The sequence below is a fragment of the Mytilus californianus genome, unplaced genomic scaffold (assembly GCF_021869535.1).
Source record: "Mytilus californianus isolate M0D057914Y unplaced genomic scaffold, xbMytCali1.0.p SCAF_8, whole genome shotgun sequence".
Taxonomy (NCBI): domain Eukaryota; kingdom Metazoa; phylum Mollusca; class Bivalvia; order Mytilida; family Mytilidae; genus Mytilus; species Mytilus californianus.
The window spans coordinates 82713838-82738998 of record NW_026262734.1 but is presented as its reverse complement, the minus strand read 5'-3'; the positions used below and the strand labels follow the sequence as shown (position 1 = coordinate 82738998).

Below are 25161 nucleotides of genomic sequence, written 5' to 3'. Positions count from 1 at the left end.
CTACATGTGTATGAAGCAGGTGATACGCTTGGCAGCTATGAAACCCATAGTGAATTTTAAATATTGCGTGATGCTCACAATATCTGTGATTTAATTCTTCTTTGTAAATTCTTAGCTACAAATTTCTCAACTGTAAATATTTAAATGCACAGCTTTTCAATATATTTGTAATTTATTTTACTTGTATTGAATAAATTCAAAGGCAGAATATTAAAAGTTTAAAGTTCTAACACAACTGTGTTGATTCAAAAGATCAAATTGAAGCATACCTGTATATAGGAGTACACGAAAGTTATTTACAATCATTATGACATTGACTTTGTTGTGTATTGAAACTGTATAAATTTATGGTTATGGTATTGAACTGCCTTATCATATAGAGGCACAGTAAGGATTGTTATCTTGTATGAATTCCGTGATGAAAATAAATGGAGCGAAATGTCTTATAATTCATTTGCCTTGTATCTTTTCTATTTTAATTTCATTTTAGTTTATGAAATTCTGAAGATGTGGTCTGATTGCAAATGAGATAACCATCCAACAGAAGCAACTTTATTTCACCGCACAGTTTACAACAATGAGCAAACACCATAGCGATTATTTATTTCATATCATTTGGATAAAAAAATCGAAAAATTAAATATTTATCGGAGTGAAATTTTAAAAATAAATACGGCATTTTAGGTATTTTTAGCTGACATAATTTTTTCGAGAAATCAACATTGAAAGAATATAATATTTGGAAGGTTTTCAATTTTTACAACGATGTTCATTTATTCATTGCTGGGCCGTACATGTAATTAATATTGTATGAATATAAGGAGATGTGTGATATACGTCAGTTAGATAGGAACCCATAGACACACACACAAACATGGAAACTTATTTCCACTTTTTACAAAACAAAAAGTTTAATCACATCCAATTTAACACAGTGTGAATCCATTCCCTGACCTGAGATCAAGGAATCGGTATATTATAAAAGAATAGTGACACCTTTAAGCTGGTCCTCATCAATTATCATATCCCTACATCCGGATTTTCTTTTTCAATTCACAGGTATGTAAATAGACGATTTAAATTTAATGACTTTTCACTTCATTTTGAACAGATATATCATGTTATGGAGGGGTATTTGCGAAAATACCAGTCAAGGGACTGTCACGGTGAAATTTCCCAAGCCGCTAGGCGAGGGAAATTTGGTCCCAAGACTGGTATTTTTCGCAAATACCCCTCCATAACATGATATATCTGTTTAATTACACTGAATAGATTTTGATTGAAACTGTCTGTACATGTGAAGGGAAATCGCGGGAATTATACATGTACTTATATGCGTTAGTGCTGTCTTTTTGTAACGTCATGGTATCTATATGTGTAAACGTCATTGTTATTCCATCATTAAATCGTTCATTTGTATAGACATTTTTTCCCCTCTTTACATGTATATATTTCTGACAGTTTTCGGTTTAACTCAATCAATAGTGCTTAACCATGTTGTCGGGATAAAGTGAGAAAGGTTCCGAATAATGTTGGCGGGAACAGGCTCGCGAGGGTAAAAAAGGAATATCCAAGATGGCAAATACCACGGCAGAGAGAGGAATTTGAGGAAAATTCACCGGCAGTGGTGAAAAAAACAGGCAAATTCGTTTGAATTGAGGAAAAAAGTTAGAATATGCGAAAAATACACTGGCTATAACGACCAATCAAAATCCGGTATTCTTATATAAGGTGTAATTAACAAATAATACCACGGACTAGAGAAATAATTTCAAAAGGAGATAGGACAAATTAAAAAAAAAAAAAAAAAACAAAATAACTGATACACAAAAATGTGATTTGAATTGATTATTTATGTGTTTCAACTCTTCATGTTGCTTTCACAAATAACTCCATTCTTAATAAATAATTGATTGATCTGCTTTGAATAGGTATGACGAATTTCAATTCAAAAATAAACGTTAAATTTTCCAATAAATGTGTATTATGTAGAAAATTATTATTGAAATTTTAGTTCATTAATCAATATTTAAAAAGGAAAATTCGAAATACTTAATATATTAAAATGAAATTTTAAATAAATGGATCCATATATCGCAATTTCATGAACTATTGTTTTAACCCTTTTTTGCTGTGTGTGCCTTAATCAGTTCACCCGTTGTCAATCTGGTGTTTCACTCTCTTATTCAACCTCGGACCCTTACAAAGAATGTGAAATCACTTCCGATTTTTATGGGGTTTCTGTTGTTCAGTTGTTCAGTGTTAAACTTTTTGTAGTGTTTCATGGGCTATTCCTTGTTTTTTTTTCTCGCTTTTTTTCTGTTAAACATGACCCTGTGCGTCTTTCTTTGACTTAACATGTATTGCTTTGATAAACCTCTTCAATCTTAATCCTCGTGCAGGTGTTTTAATCCTGTGTCTGTCCTTGGATTGTTGGGATTGCTGTCAGTCACAGTACACATTCTTGGATTTGGTTCTATTTATTTTTGTTTAGCTTCAATGTATGTTTTTTATTTGTATTATCGGTATTGTATAAAGTCCATCAATGTTTAGCAGATTTGTAAAACACATCCTTAATGTTTCATTTGATATTCCTCTGATTCAGATAAAAAGGGGGAGTTGAGTAGCTTTTTACTTGGCTATTGTTTGAAATAATTTCTACGAATAAGCGAGGTGAACAAAGTATCTTCAATTCGCCGTTTCAAAATTTAATGCATCCTGGGTAATATTTTCAAAAGTGTACACCAAAACGTCGTGATTGGTTAAAAATGTCATAAACAATAGACATTCAACCAATGATGTGACGTTATTTTCATTTTGGGGTACGAACAATGAAATTACCCATGGTTCTTTAGATTATGAAACGGCCAATTATGTAGTATGGTTGTACTGTTTTCTTGTGCTTAACGTGTAGGAGACTCGTTATTTATTTTTAGATCATTTCAAAACCGACTGCATATTAGTACAATAGTCATATGAAATGGCTGATTTTTAAATTATCTAGTTAGAGTGTATTTCTTACAATATCTTGGATCATAATTGCATGTAAATGGTACTCGTTAGTTTGCATCAGTTTGTTCACTTATAGACAGTTAGAACAAAGCTATTGGAATGTACTTATTTTAATAGCAGCATCAAGTGTTTCCTTTTGAATATATTTCACACCGGGGTCATGTACAAACAGTACATCTTAACTAAAATTCGCAAAATCAGATCTTCGTTGTTGTGTACTTCACAACATTGTGGCGTATTTCTATCACATGACCAAATTATAAATGTCTAAAAATGACTAAAAACTTCCAGTTTAATATGCAACTTTTTATTTATATTTCGAATACTAGCACATATTCAAAATAGTATTATCAGAAACAAATTCCAATCTTATAAAATTTCCCAGGACCTAAAGCGATACATTGGTGGAACATATTACTCAGATGATTACTTTTTTCATACATTGCATCCAAATTGTTGTACTCAAGCCAGTATAGATATCAACAACGTTTTCATACAAAATACAAATTGTAGAGAAATTTGTCTATTGTTGAACACTTTATGTTTATCTCAGATGTCTTTTTGTCATTTGCATCGTTGGGTTGCTGTCTTATTGGCAAATATCTTAAATCGTTGTTTATTCATATTTAGTTTAGTATCAGTTTGTGTTCTAGCTCTTTTGTCATTTTATTTCATCGCCTCTTTTATCGAAAATATCTAAAGGGAGAAATTGAGTAAAGGTCAATAGGATAACAACTAACGCGACCTTTTATAAAGCTGATTATGCGGTATGGGCTTTGCTCATTGTTGAAGGCCATACGATGACCTATAGTTGTTAATTTATGTGTCATTTGATCTCTTGTGCATAGTTGTTTCATTGGCAATCATACCACATCTTCTTTTTATATAGATAAACAAAACAATCAATAATATAAAAGATCGATATATATAGGTCAAAATACAATCCCGTATGACAGAAATGTGAAACAAGTTTCCCGATGATTTAGTTATTACAAAAAACATGTATTTGATATTGGTTTAGAACTAGCTTCCGGTAACTGCGAGTACTCAAAGATTGTGTATTTATTAGTTGGTTTTATGCTTTGTATTGATCTGAGGATTCAAACCCTTTTCAACTGAATTTTATAGTGTGTTCCTATGTTGTGCTGTTACACCACTGTCTTAGATTAGGTGGAGAGTTGGGCGCGTGCAAACATGCATGTTTCCCCTGACACATTCTGTGTGTGCCTGTCCCTAAGTTAGGAGCTTGTAATTCAATGAATGTCGTTTGTTGCTGTGTGTTTTTCGTTTATTGTTTTGTATATAAATCATGCCATTATTTTTCTTGATTGAATTATTCTACATTTGTCATGTCGAGGCATTTTAAAGCTTGCTATGCGGTATGGGTTTTACTCAATGTTGAAGGCCTATAGTTGGTAACCTCTATGTCCTTTGGTGTCTGATGGAAAGTTGCCTCATTCGCAATCATTCCATATTTTCTTATTTTTATACTGTTTAAATGTTTCTACATAAAAAGGAAAGTTCTCAATTATAAATTAAGTGATACATTTAGTCGGTGAATTTAACTCAAAACCGTCTATTAATTAGCTCATCAGTGACGCTTGAATAAAGGATATCCATTAGCATACCAAGTGCTAACTCTTCGTCTTTCGCAAAGGTTTAGGGTGATATAGGCAAAATTGCACATTTAACTTAGGAAAATATCTCATGAATTAGTCAGAAATGTGATATGCTATGTGTTTTATGTGATAAATTAAAGAATTTTCAACTTTGTCAACTTTGTGATTCAACCCCAAGCGGAGAGTGCATACATATACCAAATAGTTAATAATGTATGGATGTCTGAATACTACAACGCGAAAAAAGGATGCTATAGATGTCTTTCTATGGCATTATGGTAACTTCCTGGCATAGGAGATCATAATATGGATTTTTTTTTTAATTTGGAAATACATTATTCTACAATAAGCTATACCTCTGTTGAAAAGGAACAGTTTTAAGGAATGTTATTGGGTGTGTTTTTACGGTATGAGCACGGAAGCCTTGTCTGTCACAAGTTTACTTTTTTACCTGCATGCAGCCTTGATACAATTGTTGTGTTTTCAGATATCAGCTGGTTATTTTACATTTTTCTAAAAAAATATGTGCTTCCTTTTCATTTTAATATCATGCATAGCCTGTCACGAGAGCACCTGAAAAAGCTTTACCCGGGTAAGTATGGCATCAAGTTGTGCTTTCAGGCATCTGCCATCCATATTTTGGAGAGGCGTAGGTTTTTTTTTAAAGAATTGCTTGATTCTGAATTCCTTGAGAAAAAATTGTCTAGAATGGAAGTGAAGAAATTTAAAGATTATTTCTACTGAAAATTAGGAGAAAATATAGATATTGACATTTAGTTTCTAATAAATTGTTCGGATTTTAATGAAAACAAAACACATTTGGTGTTTTATTTCTGGAAATATTTGGAAAAAAATGTATCCTTAAAGGACGCATGCACCCCAAAAAAATGAATTAGATAGCCATTGTGCATTTAAAAAAACGTTTATTATATACTGAGTAGTAAATACAGACAAATCTATTCTATATCCGCCACAATATCGCGGCATTATGTGTATGACGTCACGTGATTAATTTCAGTCTCGTTACGTCACGTCACTTGAAAAAAACGTCTACGTGAAGTTTAAAATAAAGTGTATATGATAAGGCTTTTTCAATATAACACACCGTATGAACCCTCGACCAATATAATCCCACGAGTAGAGCTCTCGAGGATTATTTTGATGTCTCGGGTTGATACAAGTGTAATATTAAAAAAAGCCATATGATATGTGATAGATATTTCATATCTTTTGGATAGTTTTGCGGTGTTTGGTAAATTATACCATATTTTTTTGTTGAAACCCCTCGGCAACCTCACTCAACTTCGTTCTTAATTTTACACCTGTACCTGATAATTTAACATATGAAATAAACACGGTTATTTCACTCCTCTGACGTCATACAACAATAGGTGTTGTCAAGACGTTGTCGAAGCGTCGCATCAAAGCAATTTGTGAATGCTTAGAAAAAGATATAGTTCCTTACATTTTCTACTTTAATTCCATTTAAAAGCCCATTGTCAATGTAATAAAAAGAATAACTAATCAAAGAATTCAAATATCGAAATATATTCATCTCGTGACCGAACAACACTGATAATTAACTCATGCGCTACGCGCATTCGTGAATTAATGTGTTGTTCGGTCACTCGTTGAATATTTTTCTATATTTGAATTTTTCGATTAGTTGTTCTATTAATATCTATATATAAATATAATCTTAACACATTTATATATTTTTAAAACTTTATTTGTTTGCTTATTCTAATACCAAATTTTTGTTTATTTAAAAAATATAGGACAACGGAGTTGGTGTACGTGGGTTCAATTACCACCCTAGGCATTCATTTATATTGACTGGTGCAAAGCGGGCAGTTTAGCTAAGTGGCCCATCCCTGACTGTGTTGTTCCTGTGTCAAAAAAAATCAAGAGGCCACGGCCAGGTCTTCCTATCTTTCTTTTTCTTTTCGAAGACCATATACATCAAAACCATGGTATAATTGTAAAAATTTTAAAAATTAAACAATAGATAGCTATGGTATAATTTTCGGTTATTGAAATTTATACTCGGGTTGCATTCCAATATGTTCCATTCTACAGCTTTAGGTTAATCTCTATTTATTCTTGACTTTCGTAACTCGCAACTCGTCTTTCGTAACTCGCAACTAGACTTTCGTAACTCGCAACTCAACATTCGTAACTCTCAACACTACTTTGTAACTCGCAACTCGACTTTCGTAACTCGCAACTCGATACTCGACAACAAGTGAATATCACCAATTCAAGTACACCTTCTAGGGTGCGCTCGACTATAGTAATTCTGCACTAGTTTGTTTAGATTGTACAGGTTGCTAATGACTTTTGTAAACAACAAAAGCTAACACAACATGAATAAACGAGTGGGTAATTTAGGTTTCAAATTTTATAACGAAAGTCTCTGTAACAAAGTATGTGGATTTTCTGTAAAAATCTTAGCTTGATTTGCCACAAAATTTTTTTCTTTTAAATACAACTAGACAATAAATATAGTCTCTGTGAACGACGTTTCTTTTAATTTGTTATATGTTCAAAATGGCACGCATCATTTAATCAGTATATTTGCTCTTTTTATGTTAGTACAATTTGAAAATTTTGTAATAAACAGGCCTACAAAAAGAGTTATAAACTATAAAAAAAAAACTTAAATTTGTTTTTTGGGATATGTATCTCCCGATAAGGAGGCGTTTGAAATTGACCGACCTCCATGGTCCGAAATTTAAATGAGGCACTCAGAAATAAACAGACGCAAATTAATCTGTTATGGCCATAAAGTCAGAAGATGATTTCTCGTTATGCTTTAAAATTAGTACATCAAGTATTACTCGCGATCGTGGTAACTATTTTAGCATATTCCTCCAGATGCGTAACTATATGTCAACGTATCTGATACTTTGGATACGTTTTAATTGAATTTTACAAAGAAGCCATCAAAAAAAGTTTTGTAGTAAGTTGACATTACAGTATAGTGAAACAAACTGACATAAACACTTTCCCATCAAGTAGAAATTAAGTAAAATGTAGACATAAGGGTATACTAATTGAAAACAACGCCATAAAAACCTCAATTGTCCGAATCACAATTATGGACCAACTTTTATCAGGACCGTTCAAAGCCAAAAACCCGAAAGCTGAATGCACAAAAACGAGCCATGCCGAGAGATATACGACAAAAAGAAACAATACAACACAGAGACAAACAAATAGCAGACTGTAAAGTAAATAAAATAATACACAACGTCCGCACCAAAAATGTATAAGTCAATACACTTCCTAAAGTATTTGTGAAGTTGATACTGAATATTTATATATTAGGTCTTGTTACTATCGGCTATAGGAGTCCGTAGGACTATAAATTTGTTTTAGTGGATTTACAATGGAATTTCTCAAGTTTCCGATTTGATTTAATATATAATTATGTGAATATTTGACAATTAATGTCTCTTCAGTGATGCTAGACATCAAAATATTTGAAAACCAAACAATAAAATCTTGAATTACAGTCTTAAAGTGAGGTTTTTAATGCTACTCTAAGATGTATAAAAAAATGACATTTTCCTCACCGTAATTAGATATTTTTTTTTTACTACGTATAAATATGATATATATATGTCGTGTACAAGTTGCGATTCTGTACCTGTTATAACATGTACAGAAATATTGTACATGTTATAATTTGTACAAAGCAAAAATACAAGTTATAACATGTACAAAAGTACCTCGTACAAAAATATTGCTTAAAAATGATTTTAACTTGTACAAAATCTTAAAATAAATTGAAATAAAGCAGAATATACATTTGAAATTTATTGAATAATAAAGTATAATAATCAAAAGCTTTTTTCTTTAAAGCACAGTGATCTCAAAGTTTCAGAAATGTTTTTAATGCTTCATGGCTTATGTTGGCATAATGCGTTTTCAGCTCATTGTATGTTTTATGCAGTCCATTATGGCCGACATCAGTGTGACACTGTTAAATAATAGCATACATTTCCTCAAGGGCAACAAAGTAGATAGCTGGTTCATCTGATATTTTTAAGAACACTGCCTTAAAACTTTTAATTATACCCCTCCCCCTCTATTTTTAACATGCAAACATTAATGCAAGGTCTCCTGTTTATACTATATAAAAGCCCGAGAGAGAAAAAGGTTTTCATTGGACTGCACTTGATTATAAATAACTTTGGAATTATTGAATGTGCTCTTCAACATTTTTGGCCTTGAGCATAACTGATGTAAATCTTACGCATCAAATTATTATTTTTTGATAATTAATAAGATCATTGCATGAGTCGAATGTCATTTTGATGTTTTAAATTTCTATCTTTCCTTTGATACAGGGTATTGTTTGCAGAGGAATTTTTCCTCAGCATATCAGGGATTTAATTGTAAAATCTATCCTGGCTATCCACTTGCATCTCAAGTCTCAACTAGTATGAAAGTATTTTACTATTGCCTTCTGAGTGGTAAAAACAATTATAATTCATCAGGTGAGAATATTGAATAATGTTTGTGGACTACATGTGTGTTTTAAAAGGTATTAAGTAATTATAATAACTATTCATCTGGTCATTAACTATATCAAAAAGGACAAAACACACTTACATGAATGAACAATAAAATTTATTGAGGTTAATGAACTGCGTTGTAATGATAGAAACATATCTTTCTTTCAAATTTTGAACAAGTTAAAACCATTTTTAAGCAATATTTGGCACATGTTATAACATGTACGAGGTACTTTTGTACATGTTATAACTTGTTTTTATGCATTGTACAAATTATAACATATACATTATTTCTGTACATGTTATAACATGTACAGAATCGCAATTTGTACACGACACATATATATCAGACCTGAAATCTTTGGCATTACCTTTATTTAAGGATGTTCGCTACTCTCGTTTCAAAATAACAAGCTTTTTAAAACACTGTTATAAATTGATAGTATATAAATAAAGGAACTAAAAAAGCAGAAAAAAATGAAGGGTCTGTGAGCTCGCTTTCGAGATATCAGCCATTGAAAATTTGGCGGGAAATGATTCTCCCGAGATTTTTCATACATTTAACATTGGCACCTTTTTCTTTCAAAAACTATGAAAAAATAACAAGACACTTATCCAATATGGCTTTTGAAACTATATGTTATAAAAATATGAAAGAAGGGGTTAGCGGGCAAAATTTTTAATGGCACTACATGGATAAAACCAGAGGATTCCGAATATTTGGCAAACATTCAAAACCAAGAGGAGCAAACATCCTTAACAACTGTTTTATATAGAAAATAAAAAAATCAGGGGTTGGTGTTCAAGAGAATATCATACATTTTGTGGATTAAAACACAACAAAATAAATGTATGGACCGTAACGAAAATCACCCATGTATAGTCATGTTTTGGTCTCGTCAAATACTATAATCAAAACCCGTTATTTCGTCAACCTTTTTGGTATTCTTCGCTGCTATTTGTTTTGTTATTGGTTAAATTTATTGACGTATTTTATATAAAAAAAAAATAGAATAGAATTGTGTTTGAATACTTTGCATTATTCTTCCATTCTTTCTGCATTATGACTTATTAGAGAGAGCGACCATTTCCCTTTATAACATTTATTAATATGCATACAAATTCACATCCGGAATGCGAACGGGATATTCACTTTTCCTATGCCAAATTATCTGGACGTAAAACAACTTATGAAATAACCCAATGAATGGTCAATAGGTGGCCGTCCTCGATCAGTCCCATGTCAATCCTGTTTACGCATTATAAACTTGTTTAGGTCTTGAATATGAATGACACATTTGCCACTTAGCACGTTACTGTGGATTCATTGTTATTATTAAACAAACGACTGATGGCGAAAAGACAAACAAGTGCACAAAACACTGCAAAGAAAACTAAAGATTGAGGAACAGGAGCCCAATAAAAACTGAGAGTCATGTGCTCCGGAGAGGTTAATAGATCCTGCTTCAATTGTTGTAATCGTCCTGTTTTCATTGTAAGAAAAGTATGAATTCTGTAATTTCCCAATCGAGAAAGCAAATCGGAACAGGACTTAGAATATATCAGTATAACAAATAGTACATGCACCTAAAATTTATACAACGTAACATAAGAATTGTCCATTGAAATAAGAGTATCAGTATCCGTAAACGATTGTATGTGTAGTTTTTACTATTGTGACATTTTGTTCCTAGTCTACATAGCAAGCGGACCTTGTCTGGCATCTTTTGGTGTTCACCTGATTCAATTTTCCTTTTCTCTTGGTTTGTTTCTTCCGAATTGATTGATGAATTTTCGATATCAGTTAAAACCGTAAACAACCTTTTCCTCTTATTTTGTTTCCAACTCTTAGATTGTATGAATAATATTCAGCAGGGCATAGTACAAATGTCTTGACGTTAAACTCTTTTGTAACCCTGTATCAAACACAAAATATAGCAGTATATTCTAATATGTATATTCGGATGATAGAACAATGACATTACGATTTAATCAACCATTTTGTTTGATTTGTCTTTTTTATTCCTAGACATGAAAATAAATGTTACGGTCATGATTGTCTTAAATCAAAATAAAAAAATATTTGTGAAATATCCATGTGATGAAATTATTATCTTTAAAATTCAAACTAGTCATATGTTGTGCTGTTACATCACTGTCCTAGGTTGGGGGAGGGTTTGGCGCCCGCAAACATGTTTAATCCGGCACATCATGAAGGTACCTGTCCTAGGTCAGGAGCCTGTAATTCAGTGGTGGTCGTTGGTTGCTGTCTAACATTATTTTAAAAAAAAAAATTTTAGAGGAGGGGGGGGGGGGGGTTGTTCTGCATAAATCTATATTGTTTTTAGTTCCTTGTTTTTTACATAAATTAGGCAGCTTGTTTTCTCGTCTGAATTGTTTTACATTTGTCATTTCTGTGCCTTTGAAAGCTGACTATGTGATATAGGGTTTTCTCAATGTTGAAGGCCGTTATATGTGGTTCAGTGTCTGGTGGAAAGTTGTCTCATTGGCAATCATACTACATTTTCTTATTTTCATATGTTCTACCTTAATTATTCTGTTTTAGACAATTTGCAATAACTTCTTCACACCCAATTTAGATAAGCTGTAGTCACAACTATTTTTGTCAAAGTAAGCAGATGTAATCTATTTCAATCTATCAATTCTGATTTATTTTATGTGCATATACTGCTTTTGTGTCATGGGTGGATACTCCATATCCTTTGTTTTTTTATTAAACTATACAAATCTGATGTTAAAGACTAAAGCATGAATCACTCAGCGTATTTAGTGAAAATTCGTCATAAACAGTCTGGGGAACGCATGACTTGTGCAATGCCAAAAAGAGGTAAACAGTATCGACCAATTAATTTCCAAGCACAGTGCCAAAGTAAACAGTATCGACAAATTAAAGTTCCTAGCACAAATCCGAAGAAAACAGTATCGAATAATTAAGGCTCGGCACAGATCCATAGATTAGTATTTTGTTTTACATTTAAGAATGACATTCAATTATATGATGTTCTACCAACAAACACATTATGCAAACTGAAGTTTATTAGAAGAAAAGCAGAATCACGAACTACATGTATACACAAAAGTTCAGTTTTAAAATACATATTATTGAGGTTGATTCCTGTAATGCATATGTCAGTGCATAGTACACTAATGATCACATTGTAAAAAAATTGAAAAATACAATCATGTTTATTTTACTCTATGATATTAACAAATGGCCTGTGATTCCAGAAAACAGTATTGAAAGAAGGTCACAACAACATACGTATATTTTTGGATAGTATATAATATATATGCAAAATCTACAATTCTCCTAGCTGTTTCGTCTCATGTCATGCGCTATTTCATTGACTTTCTTCCAGATTTATGTGACGTAGTAATTACTCCTGAAAACATTACATTTGACTGTTAAGCAATAATATACAATTCTTTATATTAAATTGGTACTTTATCGCCGCTTACATTATCATGGACCAATGAAACTCATAGTTATGCAATATCTGTGTAGGGGTTTAATTTCCTAAAAAAAAAATTGTAACACTTGCTGAAACAATTGTTTACACCACTTTAATTTATAAATGACAATATAAATACTATTATTGATTATCATACTAACCATACTCATAGCTGTAAATAAAACAAAAATATACATTATCAATGCATACATACGAGTCCTCTGTTGTTCTCTTTAGACGTTTTGAGTTTCAATCTCTATATAAATCCAAAGAAAATTGTTTATTACTCAGCTGGGTTTGTCATCAATACTATTACATCTGTAAGATTTTAATGTTCAATATTCTAGCTATGTTGTCTTTCTTATTGCTGCAATATATCTGTATGCAAATTGAGATGGACACTGGTAAACATTAAGAAACCAAGATCTTTGTTCTTAGGAGATTGATGAATTTTTTTAGTTACTGAGTATCAAATAGTCTATATTAAGGGTGATGTTATATTCAATCAGTTTCATGTTAATATTGTTTGAATCATTTTCAGCAATTTCCAGGAGGTTTCTAACCGAATTCATACGTCCTTGTTCATGCCCTTTTCTTTTAGTGGAATTCCTCTTTTCACCTCGTAAGTGCGATCTTCCTTCACTGTTGTCACCTTATTTGTCTTTGAACATTTCTGACAAATGTTGACACAGTCGATTGTTACGATAAATCCAACTACGAGCGCAATGCACAGTGCTCCAACTAGACCCATGGTCTTTGATGAAAACCTGTCGTCAGGGGCACTGGTTATTGAGCGTCTGTATTCTAAAAATGGCAATACCGTATACATATGTATGTATTAAGTACAAATTAATGACAGACAGTATTGACCATTTAATAAATAATAGCAATTTATATATATATATTTGTTTTAAAGTTAATCTTGGTTACAAACTGCACGAAGTCTTATAGTTTATAATGAAGCAATGTGCTCCAGTGAGAGTTTGATAATAAGCGGGTGTATTTAGATTACATATACATACGAAAGTACAAATCAAAGAAAATGCGTTCATATAATCTGTATATCCTAAAATTTTAGACATTTTACATATATACTTGTATTTGGAAGATTAAGGTAATTTGAGAACAAATAATTTTCATATTTTCTAAATTTTTCTATGGGTTTAATTCGAAATTATATAAATGAGCGTACAAGGAAAAAACATTGATAGTAGAAAGATTTAAAAAAAATTACGATTATAAAAAAAAACATGCATTATGAGTAACGTCTATTAAGTAGTTAAAAAAAAAATGCATTATGAGTAACGTCTATTAAGTAGTTAAAAAAAACATCCTCTAAATGTAAAAGATAATGTGAAAAACATACGAATAAAGACATGAATTAAAGCTAAATAAAACACAAAAAAACAAGACTATGGATATTTCTCAAACTATATCTTACTACTAGTAGCCTTCCTATCTACTTTAAGCACTTTCTCCGGTTTCTGAATTTGTCCGCGCAAGTTGGTCTCTGGTAATGATTTATTACATAGTTGGTAGCAATAACTGGAAGATGCTAAGTGCACAGGGGTGGAACAAATATCAGCTTGGTGTGCTAACGGCTGGCATGTCGATGCTTTGACTGAACACAAAAAGTGAGATCATGTTGAGCGGTTACTTGAATATAGTCAACAGTAGCTTACTAATGTTTATAAATCGAATAAGCAGACAAACTAACACAATCGAGGGAGTCGCATGTACTCCAAACGAAACATAACCGCGTTCGTCGACAGAGAAAGCATATCCTGTTATCTATGCATCACCACTATGCGAATCCAAACTCGGTCAAAATGTCACTATTGGGAATAGGACCCAATCAGTAAAATTAATGATTAGACGGCTTTTCTGGTATCTAAAGATTGCGATGGCAAATTATGCAAATAGTTTTAGTACATAATGACCACAAGACGCATTAAAACATTCCATTTTATCAGTGTTGAATATATACTTTGGATTTTTTTTTTTTTTTTGAAAGGAATCGTTTGCGTGATATGTGTATATATATATTGATGTGTTCGTATTCTTTTTCAGATTGTATATTGTATTATTCTATTGCTCAATTTATCTTAATAAAACACCTGATATGATTTAACATATATAAGGTACAATGTGCATATGTAATCAAAGTCCTACTGCATTTTATTTATCTCATACCCTACTATGACATTTTTTGTTTTTATTAAATGTGTGCTGGTGGGCGACTTCAAACTAGAATCATTGATAAACATGATAAACGTTATGATTCCAGTTTTCTAATTGTCAACTTACCATTTATGCGACTGTGACTGCTGCAAATAACTTTGTGCTTGTCGATTTATATCTGATGAATGACTTAACAAAATTTATGTGGAAACAGACCAAAAGCTATTTTTTACCTGTTCAAGTTTTTTTAATGAACGCAAAAGAAAACACCTAATATTTATGTATATTTTCTTGACTGTCTTCAGTATTAAATGCTAAGTGATGAAATGATTGTTGGAGTTGCCTTTTCACTGTCAATCCCCATAGAGCGCATTAATTATTTCAATACCATAGCACACAAACAAAACCATGACTCAATCGTAATATTGATACTGGTACATACATGTGACAAACATTCCCAACGTATCTGCTCTGTATCCGTTTTGGAACACTGGAAATAGAACATAGTTACTTTTTTAATTAGTACTGTAATTTTAATTGTAGCGATGCTGTAGTTTTTCTAGAAAAGTATTCTCTTAAAGTTGTAAACATAAATATAATTAAAACAAAATGAAGCCCAAACTAGATTAAACAAACGAAAAAAAACAAAAACATGACAAAGCAAATTTTAAAAGCAGCTTTTAGTTTTGTAACAACGGTCAAGATTAAAATAGTAATTACTTTTCATGAATGAACTCCAACAAAGCAATTTATGACAATATCCTGAACCAATACTTTTTTAACATTCTAGCTGATAGTTTGCAAAAGAAGATCACATTTTTTATGTGTTTTCAGATGCAAAAACATGGAAATTAAAAGGGCTTCTAGTATGAAACCTTATGTCCATTATGTTTAAATTTATGTACATTTAGCGTTTATGTCGAATTCATTCAAACAACTTAATAATCTTTTATACAAATAATCTTATAAATTCCTATTTGAATTTACACCTTGTACAATGCTGAAATAAGAGGTATAATTTGTCACGTAAAATGTTGTGTGATTTTATAAGTACATAATTCATTTGTGAACATACTCTTTTCAAACGTCATTGATCTGTTGACTGGACTATAAAGTATCGTTAGTGTATTTTCTTGTTCGTAGTTACATACGCCGTCACTGCCTTCATAAACAAGCAACCAACCTAAATCTCCTGGACATTCTCTAAATAATTTACTCACAAAGAAGCGTCTGCGGTGATGGGAATAGCTTAAATAAAAACAAATGATGAAATAGATACAGTATATATATATATATATATATATATATATATATATACAAGTCTAAATTGAAAACAACGTTCAAACCTATGATTGCGTTGGATAAAAACAGCAATTTTTATACGTGTGCATGCAAAAACAAATTTCTTGTTAGAGGGGTCTAAATACAGCACAAACAACATTTTCCAAAAGACCAAAAAAGTGAAAAGTATATTTTAACAAAACTCATTTGACTAACAGGTCGAACAACAAATGTTCTTAAACCCTGCTGACTGCCATTGGCGAGTGCCAAATAAACGGATCACAAGGTGTAATAAATGGATCTTAATTAAAAATTTAATACCAAACAGAAAACAATAAACTTGCGGCAAAGATGGTATACCGCAAACAAAGGTGCAAAGATTTTTGTACACCATATCCGGATTTCGACAATTAATGTCTCTTCAGTGATGTTAGGAATCGAAACAATATTTGGAAGGCCATGTAATTTACCTCAATTTAGGATGGACTCTCGAATTTTGAGGAGTCAAATTAGGATGAACGGATCATATAAACCCGAAGGCAAATATAATACAAGCCCAAACGAAAAAATATAAACAAGTCTAAATTGAAAACAACGTTCAAACCTATGATTGCGTTGGATAAAAACCGCAATTTTTATACGTGTGCATGCAAAAACAAATTTCGTGTTAGAGGGGTCTAAATACAGCACAAACAACATTTTCCAAAAGACCAAAAAATTGAAAAAGTATATTTTAACAAAACGCATTTGACTAACAGGTCGAACAACAAATGTTCTTAAACCCTGCTGACTGCCATTGGCGAGTGCCAAATAAACGGATCACAAGGTGTAATAAATGGATCTTAATTAAAAATTTAATACCAAACAGAAAACAATAAACTTGCGGCAAAGATGGTATACCGCAAACAAAGGTGAAAAGATTTTTGTACACCATATCCGGATTTCGACAATTAATGTCTCTTCAGTGATGTTAGGAATCGAAACAATATTTGGAAGGCCATGTAATTTACCTCAATTTAGTATAGACTCTCGAATTTTGAGGAGTCAAATTAGGATGAACGGATCATATAAACCCGAAGGCAAATATAATACAAGCCCAAACGAAAAAATATAAACAAGTCTAAATTGAAAACAACGTTCAAACCTATGATTGCGTTGGATAAAAACCGCAATTTTTATACGTGTGCATGCAAAAACAAATTTCTTGTTAGAGGGGTCTAAATACAGCACAAACAACATTTTCCAAAAGACCAAAAAAGTGAAAAAGTATATTTTAACAAAACGCATTTGACTAACAGGTCGAACAACAAATGTTCTTAAACCCTGCTGACTGCCATTGGCGAGTGCCAAATAAACGGATCACAAGGTGTAATAAATGGATCTTAATTAAAAATTTATATATACATATACAACTCGTCTAAACATCAGCCCAACAATGTGAGATCTGTAAATTTGCTTTCGCAAATTTTTTGTTCTTCCCTCGCCGGGATTCGAACATCATGCTACTGAGATATCGTGACACCAAATATATATACTGTATCTATTTATATACATAAAATGTCTGAATAATAGCCAACGATAAATCTTTCGAGGCGATGGATCATATAAATATCATACAATACACTACAAAATATAATAAGCAAGTCTAAAAGGGTACATCATAAAAAAATAGTAAAATCATGAACAAATATCAAATATTTCTGATAAATAATATCCTTCATCAGTAAGATGTCAAAGGATTCTTATCTTGACATGTGGTAGTCGAACTGAAATAATAATCTTGAACGTCATACAAATTATCACGAATCAATACGCTGGTAATTTTTTTCAAGATTGATGTTTGGGAGGAGTAATAAATTCCTTAAAACTGTGAGAGTCCTGTAATGAAGCCTGAGTTGCAGGAAACAAGTGATGGTGGGGACTCATTTTATGTTTTTTCATTAATGACCTCTGGGGAAACTGTCCTTAATTTTTTGTATCTAAAAACTTTCCCTAGCAAGTCTGTCGGCCCTTGACCAACCCTCGTTGTGGTCTATGATAGTGATGGTAAGGTTTTTAAGATCCGCTTGGGCGTGCTGATGTGATCGCAAATGACGACTTATGGGGAGGTCGGGCTTGCAGGTGTAGTCACTTCGATGACCATTCATGTGTTTGTTCTTTCTTTCTGTCTCTCCAACATACTGCATGCCACATCGACACTGATGAAGGTAAACACCATTCAGAGTTTTTCAAGTTACATTGCAATATATAGTGTATACGGACAAGTAAATGTTTGAGTATTCAGTAGTTGTTGGCAAGTCAGACATCGCCTGTTACCACACGACTTGCTCCATCCTGCAGTTAAAGAGCTTTTATTAGAGGAGACGTTAGCTCTCATGAAGAAGTCTTTCAGACTTTTGGGTCTCCGAAAAGCTAACATAGGAGGTTTGGAAAATATCTTGGATATTTTGGTGTTTGGCAATAATCTGCAAATTGGCACGGATGAGATTGGAAAGATTAGTAAAGGCGGGATTGTATGTTAAAACAAACGGAACTATTTCACTTCGCCCTTTCTGTTTGTACTCTAATAGGTCAGTGCGGCTGTTATTGTTAGCACGCACAAACCCCTTATCTATGTCCCATTTCTTATAACCTCGTTTGGTCAAAACTCATGAAACCGTTTAGTGACAGATTCCTCAGAGGAGGAAATCGGCTTCACCCTGAGAGCTTGAATGTACGGGATACTTTTTGTACAGTGTTTGAGGTGACAGCTTTTGGGAGAAAGGTACTACATCAGATGTTTATCTGTAGATTTACAGTAGAGGTCTGTCGACATGACACCGTCCTTTATAGATGTAGTTGTGTCCAACAAAGATCTTTTAGAGTCGGAAATTTCATGTGTGAATTTAATTGCCTGGTGGGCGTTGTTTGCATGTTTGATAAAATCATCCAGTTTTTGTTTGGGTTCAATCCATTTCATGTGAACATCATCGATGAAACGGAATTATGACAGAGGTTTAGATAAAGATGTTGAAACGATTTGTTTCTTTAATTTGCCCACGAACATATTGGCGTAAGACGGTGCCATTTTCGTCCCCATCGCTGTCCCGTTTATCTGAAGGTAATGTTTACTTTGAAGGTGAAATTGTTGCATTTCAGAACCAGAGTAGGCATCTAGACTAAACATTCGGTGGGTGGTTCTTAAACTGTTGCGAGGGTCCAATATTTCCTTGAACGATTGTATACCGTCATCATGAGGTATGTTGGTATACAATGACATCCGAAGTGACAAGGATAGTTTCAGGAAGAAGAGGGTTCATGGATTTCATTTTACGAAGGTAATCTGTGGTGTCTTAAATGTGAGATGGAAGATTTTCTACATGAGATCTTAAATGGAAGTCTACGAATTCAGAGTTTTTATCGGTAGGGTGGCCGTTTCCGGTTACAATGGGTCTACCAGGGTTGTTAACCTTGTACCTTTGTGTATTTTGGGAAGAAGATACAATCGACCAGGCTTGGCGTTCTCTAGTTTTAAATATCCGATTGTATCATCATCTATGTGGCCTATGTCATTGTGCATGGTTTGTAACGCAGTAATAATTATGGAACTAAACTCGGAAGTAGGGCCATGGTCAAGCTTCTTATAAAATCTCTCATCAGAGAGCAGACGATCTGCTTCCGCGATGAAGTTAGCTTTGTCCATTATCACAACGGCACTTCCCTTGTCTGCTGCTTTTATCACAATATAATTTCGGTTTCTCAGCGATTGTATGGCTGTTTTCTTGTGAGAAGAGGTGTTATAAAACGACGAGTACTTGTTGTTAGTTAGATGAACAACATCCGATTTGATTTTGTCGATAACTTCTTCCAGTGTAGCAGTTTATTGTTTTTTGTTTGGTAATAAATTAATATTTAGATCCATATTTTTACATCTTGTGATCCGTTTATTTGGCAATTGCCAATGGCAGTCAGCAGGGTTTAAGAACATCAGTTGTTCGACCCGCTAGTCAAATGCGTTTTGTTAAAATATACTTTTTTCACATATTTAATCTGTTGGAAAATGTTGTTTGTGCTGTATTTAGACCCCTCTACCAAGAGATTTGTTTTGCATGCACACGTATACAAATTGCGGTTTTTATCCAACGCAATCATAGGTCTGAACGTTGTTTTCAATTTATACTTGTTTATATTTTTTCGTTCGGGCTTGTATTATATTTTCCTTCGGGTTTATATGATCCGTTCAACCTATTTCGACTCTTTAAAATTCAAGAGTTTATCCTAAATTGAGGTAAATTATATGGCCTTCCAAATACCGTTTGGATATCTAACATCACTGAAGAGACATTAATTGTCGAAATCCGGATATGGTGTACAAATTTTTGCTCCTCATGTTTGCGGTATGCCATCTTTTCCGCAAGTTTATTGTTTTCTGTTTGGTAATGAATTAATATTAGATCCATTTTGTTACATCTTGTGATCCGTTTATTTGGCAATCGCCAATGGCAGACAGCAGGGTTTAAGAACGTCAGTTGTTCGACCTGCTAGTCAAATGCGTTTTGTTAAAATATACTTTTTCACATTTTTGGTCTTTTGGAAAATGTTGTTTGTGCTGTATTTAGACCCCTCTACCAAGAAATTTGTTTTGCATGCACACGTATAAAAATTGCGGTTTTTATCCAACGCAATCGATGTTTTCAATTTAGACTTGTTGTTGTATATATAAATATATACATATTTAGTAAATCTATTAAAACCAATAGCTTGTCTCAAAACCTTAACGATACCAGAACGCGATACAGATCGAGTTTCTATCAATATGAAACTAACCTATTGTGTACTTAATTTATTTTTATAGATTTAGTTTAAATCAAGCCGTTCGTTTCCTCCGTTCACACATGTCATTCCGGACTTATTACAGCCAAATCAATATCAAACGAGAAAGTTAAATATGCTAGATATATTTACTGGAGGTGTGATGAGATGATTACAGTCATCATTTTTTTCCCTGGACAACATGTATGTACGTTTCGGCATTAAAGTTTATCGACAGATTGTAGGTATTCCTATGGACACCAATTGTGCCCCTTTAATAGCAGAAATGTTCCTGTACTGTTATGAATCACAGTTTATGGCAAAACTAAGAAAATACCCGTCTAAATTCCATTTAATTGATAAATTCAACCACATTTACCGTTATTTTGATGATATCAATTCGTTAAATAATCAAGAATTCTCTAAATATACTGCCTAAATTTAGCTTTATTTATAGTGTGTTCTTATGTTGTGCTGTTTCTCCACTGTCCCAGGTTAGGGGTAGGGTTGAGCGCTCACACAAACATGTTTAACCCTGCCACATTCCTTGTGTGCCTGTCCATGTCAATAGCCTGTAGTTCTGTTATATTATTTTTTGTTAATTGTTTTGTTATAAATTATGCCGTTAGTTTTTTCAATTGAATTGTTTCAAATTTTTCATGTCGGGGCTATTGATATTTACTATACGGTATGGGTTTTTCTTAATGTTGAAGGCCGTACGGTTGCCTGTAAGAAGCACAAAAACAACTGGGGGTTTTCTCATTGTTGAAGGCCGTACGGTTGCCTGTTAGAAGTACAAAAACAACTGATCTGTAATTTATTCCATCAACATGCAACAATACATCAAGTACCTGGTTCAATCTTACGTGATACCGACGAAGAAACAAAAACTATATCTTATTCAGCCTATATATTCGAGTGGTCTTTGGCGTGTGGCAAACTGGGAGGTATTTTCATCATGTCGGAGAAGCATTGGTTTGAATCCCGTTGAGTACCGTACAGAACAAAGCTTGCGGTAGTACTGATGTTCTAGGACGATATTCTGTGTAAAACTTTATTAACAGATAATAATCGTCTTCAAAGAGGTAAGGTACATCTCTAAATGACAGGTTTAACTATAGGCATGTATGTCATTACGAATTACATTTATTGCTAACTGACGTCTTTTCTAGGATGATATGTTTGGTTAAGCATTCAAATTTTTTCTAATATTTAATATTTGATTTCTAGTAGCACTGACAAGAAAATTAACTTTTGACATGCCCATGCGGTTAATTGAAGGGCTTCTGAATGTTTTAATCTTTTCACATAACTTCATATAAGAGGAAATTTGGTGTATGTCTGCACGCATGCTAAATGCATTTTATTTGTAAAATGTATGATTTGACAGTTTGGTATTAATTTATTGTTTATATTCCTTGAGTAATACTTATTTTTTATGTCCATCAAAGTGTTATTTGATACGTATCATGCTCAATTACAACATTTTGTTCGTATATGCCCCATATGTTGATCTCTACTTACCCTTCAATGGCAAAATGATAACCGTTGATAGAGGAGCTCGCAGTCTTAATATCATAATATGGACTGTTTAGTAGCCCCTCTTGACTAAACCAGTTTGTCTTATCTGTTCCAGTACCATCAAAGTTTAGAAAGGCTTGTTCCAGACCATTTTGATAAACAACTACCTTTACCTGACGATATTGATTAAGTTAATCATGTATACTGTTTAAAGTATTCTATGTGTAGTCAAAGTTTCAAACTGATATTACAAATGCTACTCAAGCAGATCTAGATAAACGCTTAGTTTATATCTAAATATTAAGACATTTTTAAAGTGAATAATATCTTTTTTGACATTTGCTGTTAGAAATTTTAGAAATCATTTTAAATTCAGGACTGTATCACCCTTATGCTCTGATTTTGCCGAAATTGGCTTTACTTTATGTCTTTTTTTTGGTTTTATCAGCTCTTCTTCATTTTTGTTAGGTTTGGATTTTCAAATATGTTGGTCTCGAGCACCATTGAAAGGAAATTGATTGTCGAGTGCGGAGAAATGAAATTGGTGCTTTCTATTTTGTTACATCACATGTTTTTTTTTTTTTTTTTTTTTTTTTTTTTTTTTTTTTTTTTTTTTTTTTGCTTCGTTTAGCTGGTGAACTCTGCTGCTCACTTTAGTTCAAAGGAAATACATGTATTTTGTTGTATTCAAGTTCTTCTGAGGAAATATGTATTTACAGGAAAACGATAAAATATTTCGCAACAAAGTGCTATATGTTTCTGTTGCACATTTTTTACTCAAAGGTGCAATATACATGATACATGTGTATAGTAAACCTTGAAAATCTTGACCCCCATCAATGAAATTTTGGGACCGCTTCCATTTAAAATATAAAATTATAAAACAAGGCATACTTCAACTGACATTTGTCTATACATGGTTATTTGAAGACTCATAAACGATTTAAAGCTACTTTGAGAAACAACAAAATACATGTACCCACTCTTAACATTAATTTTTTTTATAAAACAAATATTTTCCTTGACATCACGGAACAGGCAATTTGTCAATTTAATAAATACATGAAAATGTCATGATTTGGTGTATCTACTTATAAAACGTTTTGCTAGGGAATGAAACAGATTTTTAAAATAGATTGATTGTAGATTTTTGGCTATAAATAATGTTGAAATTAACGAAAATTCTATCTTTTTATAATAGGCTTAAAAAAATGTCGTGTCTTACATTTAAGTCAGTATTGTTACCTGTTCGATGTCAATATCCTTCCAGTGATTAATGATATCTGACTTGAAATGCTTTCCATTTGAGATATTAACAGTTTGTGCATCAATGTCGTTAATATTGTAGGTTATCCCATCGTCCATATACAGATCATATACATTGGTATTTTTCCCTTGATAAAAAACAAAAAAAGCGATTTGAGATTCGAAACTTTTGCTTTATTGTGCTCAGAAACCTCTGTTTATATACGCCTGAAGGAATTTTAAAGGATAAAAAAAGCTATATTTCTTACAATGTTTTTCTTTACATAAAAAGTGTTTTAACAGATTTATGACGAAGAACGACTGCAAGCGACACTGCATAAGATTTAAATTCACCTTCACGAATTGGTAGACCGATACAATATGTCTGTATCTCAACTGCATAGCGACATGTTTTTGCAGTCCTCAATTTTTAGACACCAGAGAAGTATTCTAGTCCGTAATTTTGCCGAGTGTGTCCAATTTCCAATTGTTACACTTCGAAGCATGCATATCAGGAGACGCTTTCCTGGTCGCATTACCAGGTCTCGATCCTTTTAGGTTTCGTGCGATACCCTATGTTATAAAATTAAGAATAACAAACGGGGAGTGTGTCAGAGACAACAGTCCGACTAAAGAGCAGAAAACAGCCCAAGGCCACCAATGGGTTTTCAACACAGAAGCGGGCTTCAACTGGCCCTTAACCAATAATGTATAATAGTAAAGCGAAAATGGACGCCATACTAAACTCCGAAACATATAAATGAACTAAATATTTTAAAAAACATAGAAGACTAACAAAGGCAAGAGGTTCCTGACTTGGGACAGGCGCAAACATTTGGCGTTGTTAAACATGTTTTGTAAGATCTCAACCCTCCACTTATACCTCTAGCCAATGTGGAATAATACGCACAGTAAAACTCAGTTTAAAATAAGTCCGAATCCGATGTAAGAAAAGGTATCAGAAGAAACTAAGCAAAGTGACAATGATCAACATAAATTAACAAAGGACTCCTAGCAGTTACTGACATCCCAGCTCCAGACCTCAATTAAACTGATTGAAAGATTGTGTCTTCATCATATGAAAATCAAGCACAATCCCTCCCGTTAGGGGTTTATTATCATACCATCATAAAATATACAATAACATAAACCGTATCATTCCAACATCTGGTTTTCTAATAAATGTGTTTATTTCCGAGGCAAAAAGGGAATCAATATTAATTAAAAAAGCCATCTTAACTGACCTGACAACAATATCGTAACAATATCCCTTCTGAATAAGTCTGTTTAAAGGTTTTGTTAGCTTTTGAGGTGAATGACGACATTTTTGTGATTTGTTTATAATATTACCATTAACGATGGGATGGGAAATACCTGAACGTATAAGATGTCTGCACGTTGATTTATATTTACGAATGATGTCGTTGTATTGATGATAAAATTTAGTAAATGTTTTGACAAGTTCGTGATATCGAAAACCCTGGTAAAATAATTTTTCAGTAATACAGAGATACG

General features: G+C 32.7%; 2 protein-coding genes across 2 annotated transcripts in view; one reads left to right on the top strand and one right to left on the bottom strand.

Moving 5' to 3' along the window:
- Positions 1 to 1040: 1040 nt before the first annotated feature.
- Positions 1041 to 25161, top strand: part of LOC127710918 (uncharacterized) — an 82517-nt gene continuing 58396 nt past the window's right edge. Inside the window, exon 1 of the mRNA XM_052216882.1 lies at positions 1041 to 1059. The gene's annotated coding sequence lies outside the window, so the exon portion shown is untranslated. The remainder of the gene's footprint in view (positions 1060 to 25161) is intronic.
- LOC127712868 (uncharacterized) lies at positions 12797 to 23319 on the bottom strand. The gene is made up of 6 exons (XM_052219473.1): positions 23296 to 23319; positions 22405 to 22574; positions 15884 to 16056; positions 15251 to 15298; positions 14069 to 14248; positions 12797 to 13431 (listed from the first exon to the last, which is right to left on the bottom strand). The coding sequence occupies exons 1-6, from the start codon at positions 23317 to 23319 to the stop codon at positions 13196 to 13198; spliced, it is 831 nt and encodes a 276-aa protein (XP_052075433.1). The 3' UTR covers positions 12797 to 13195.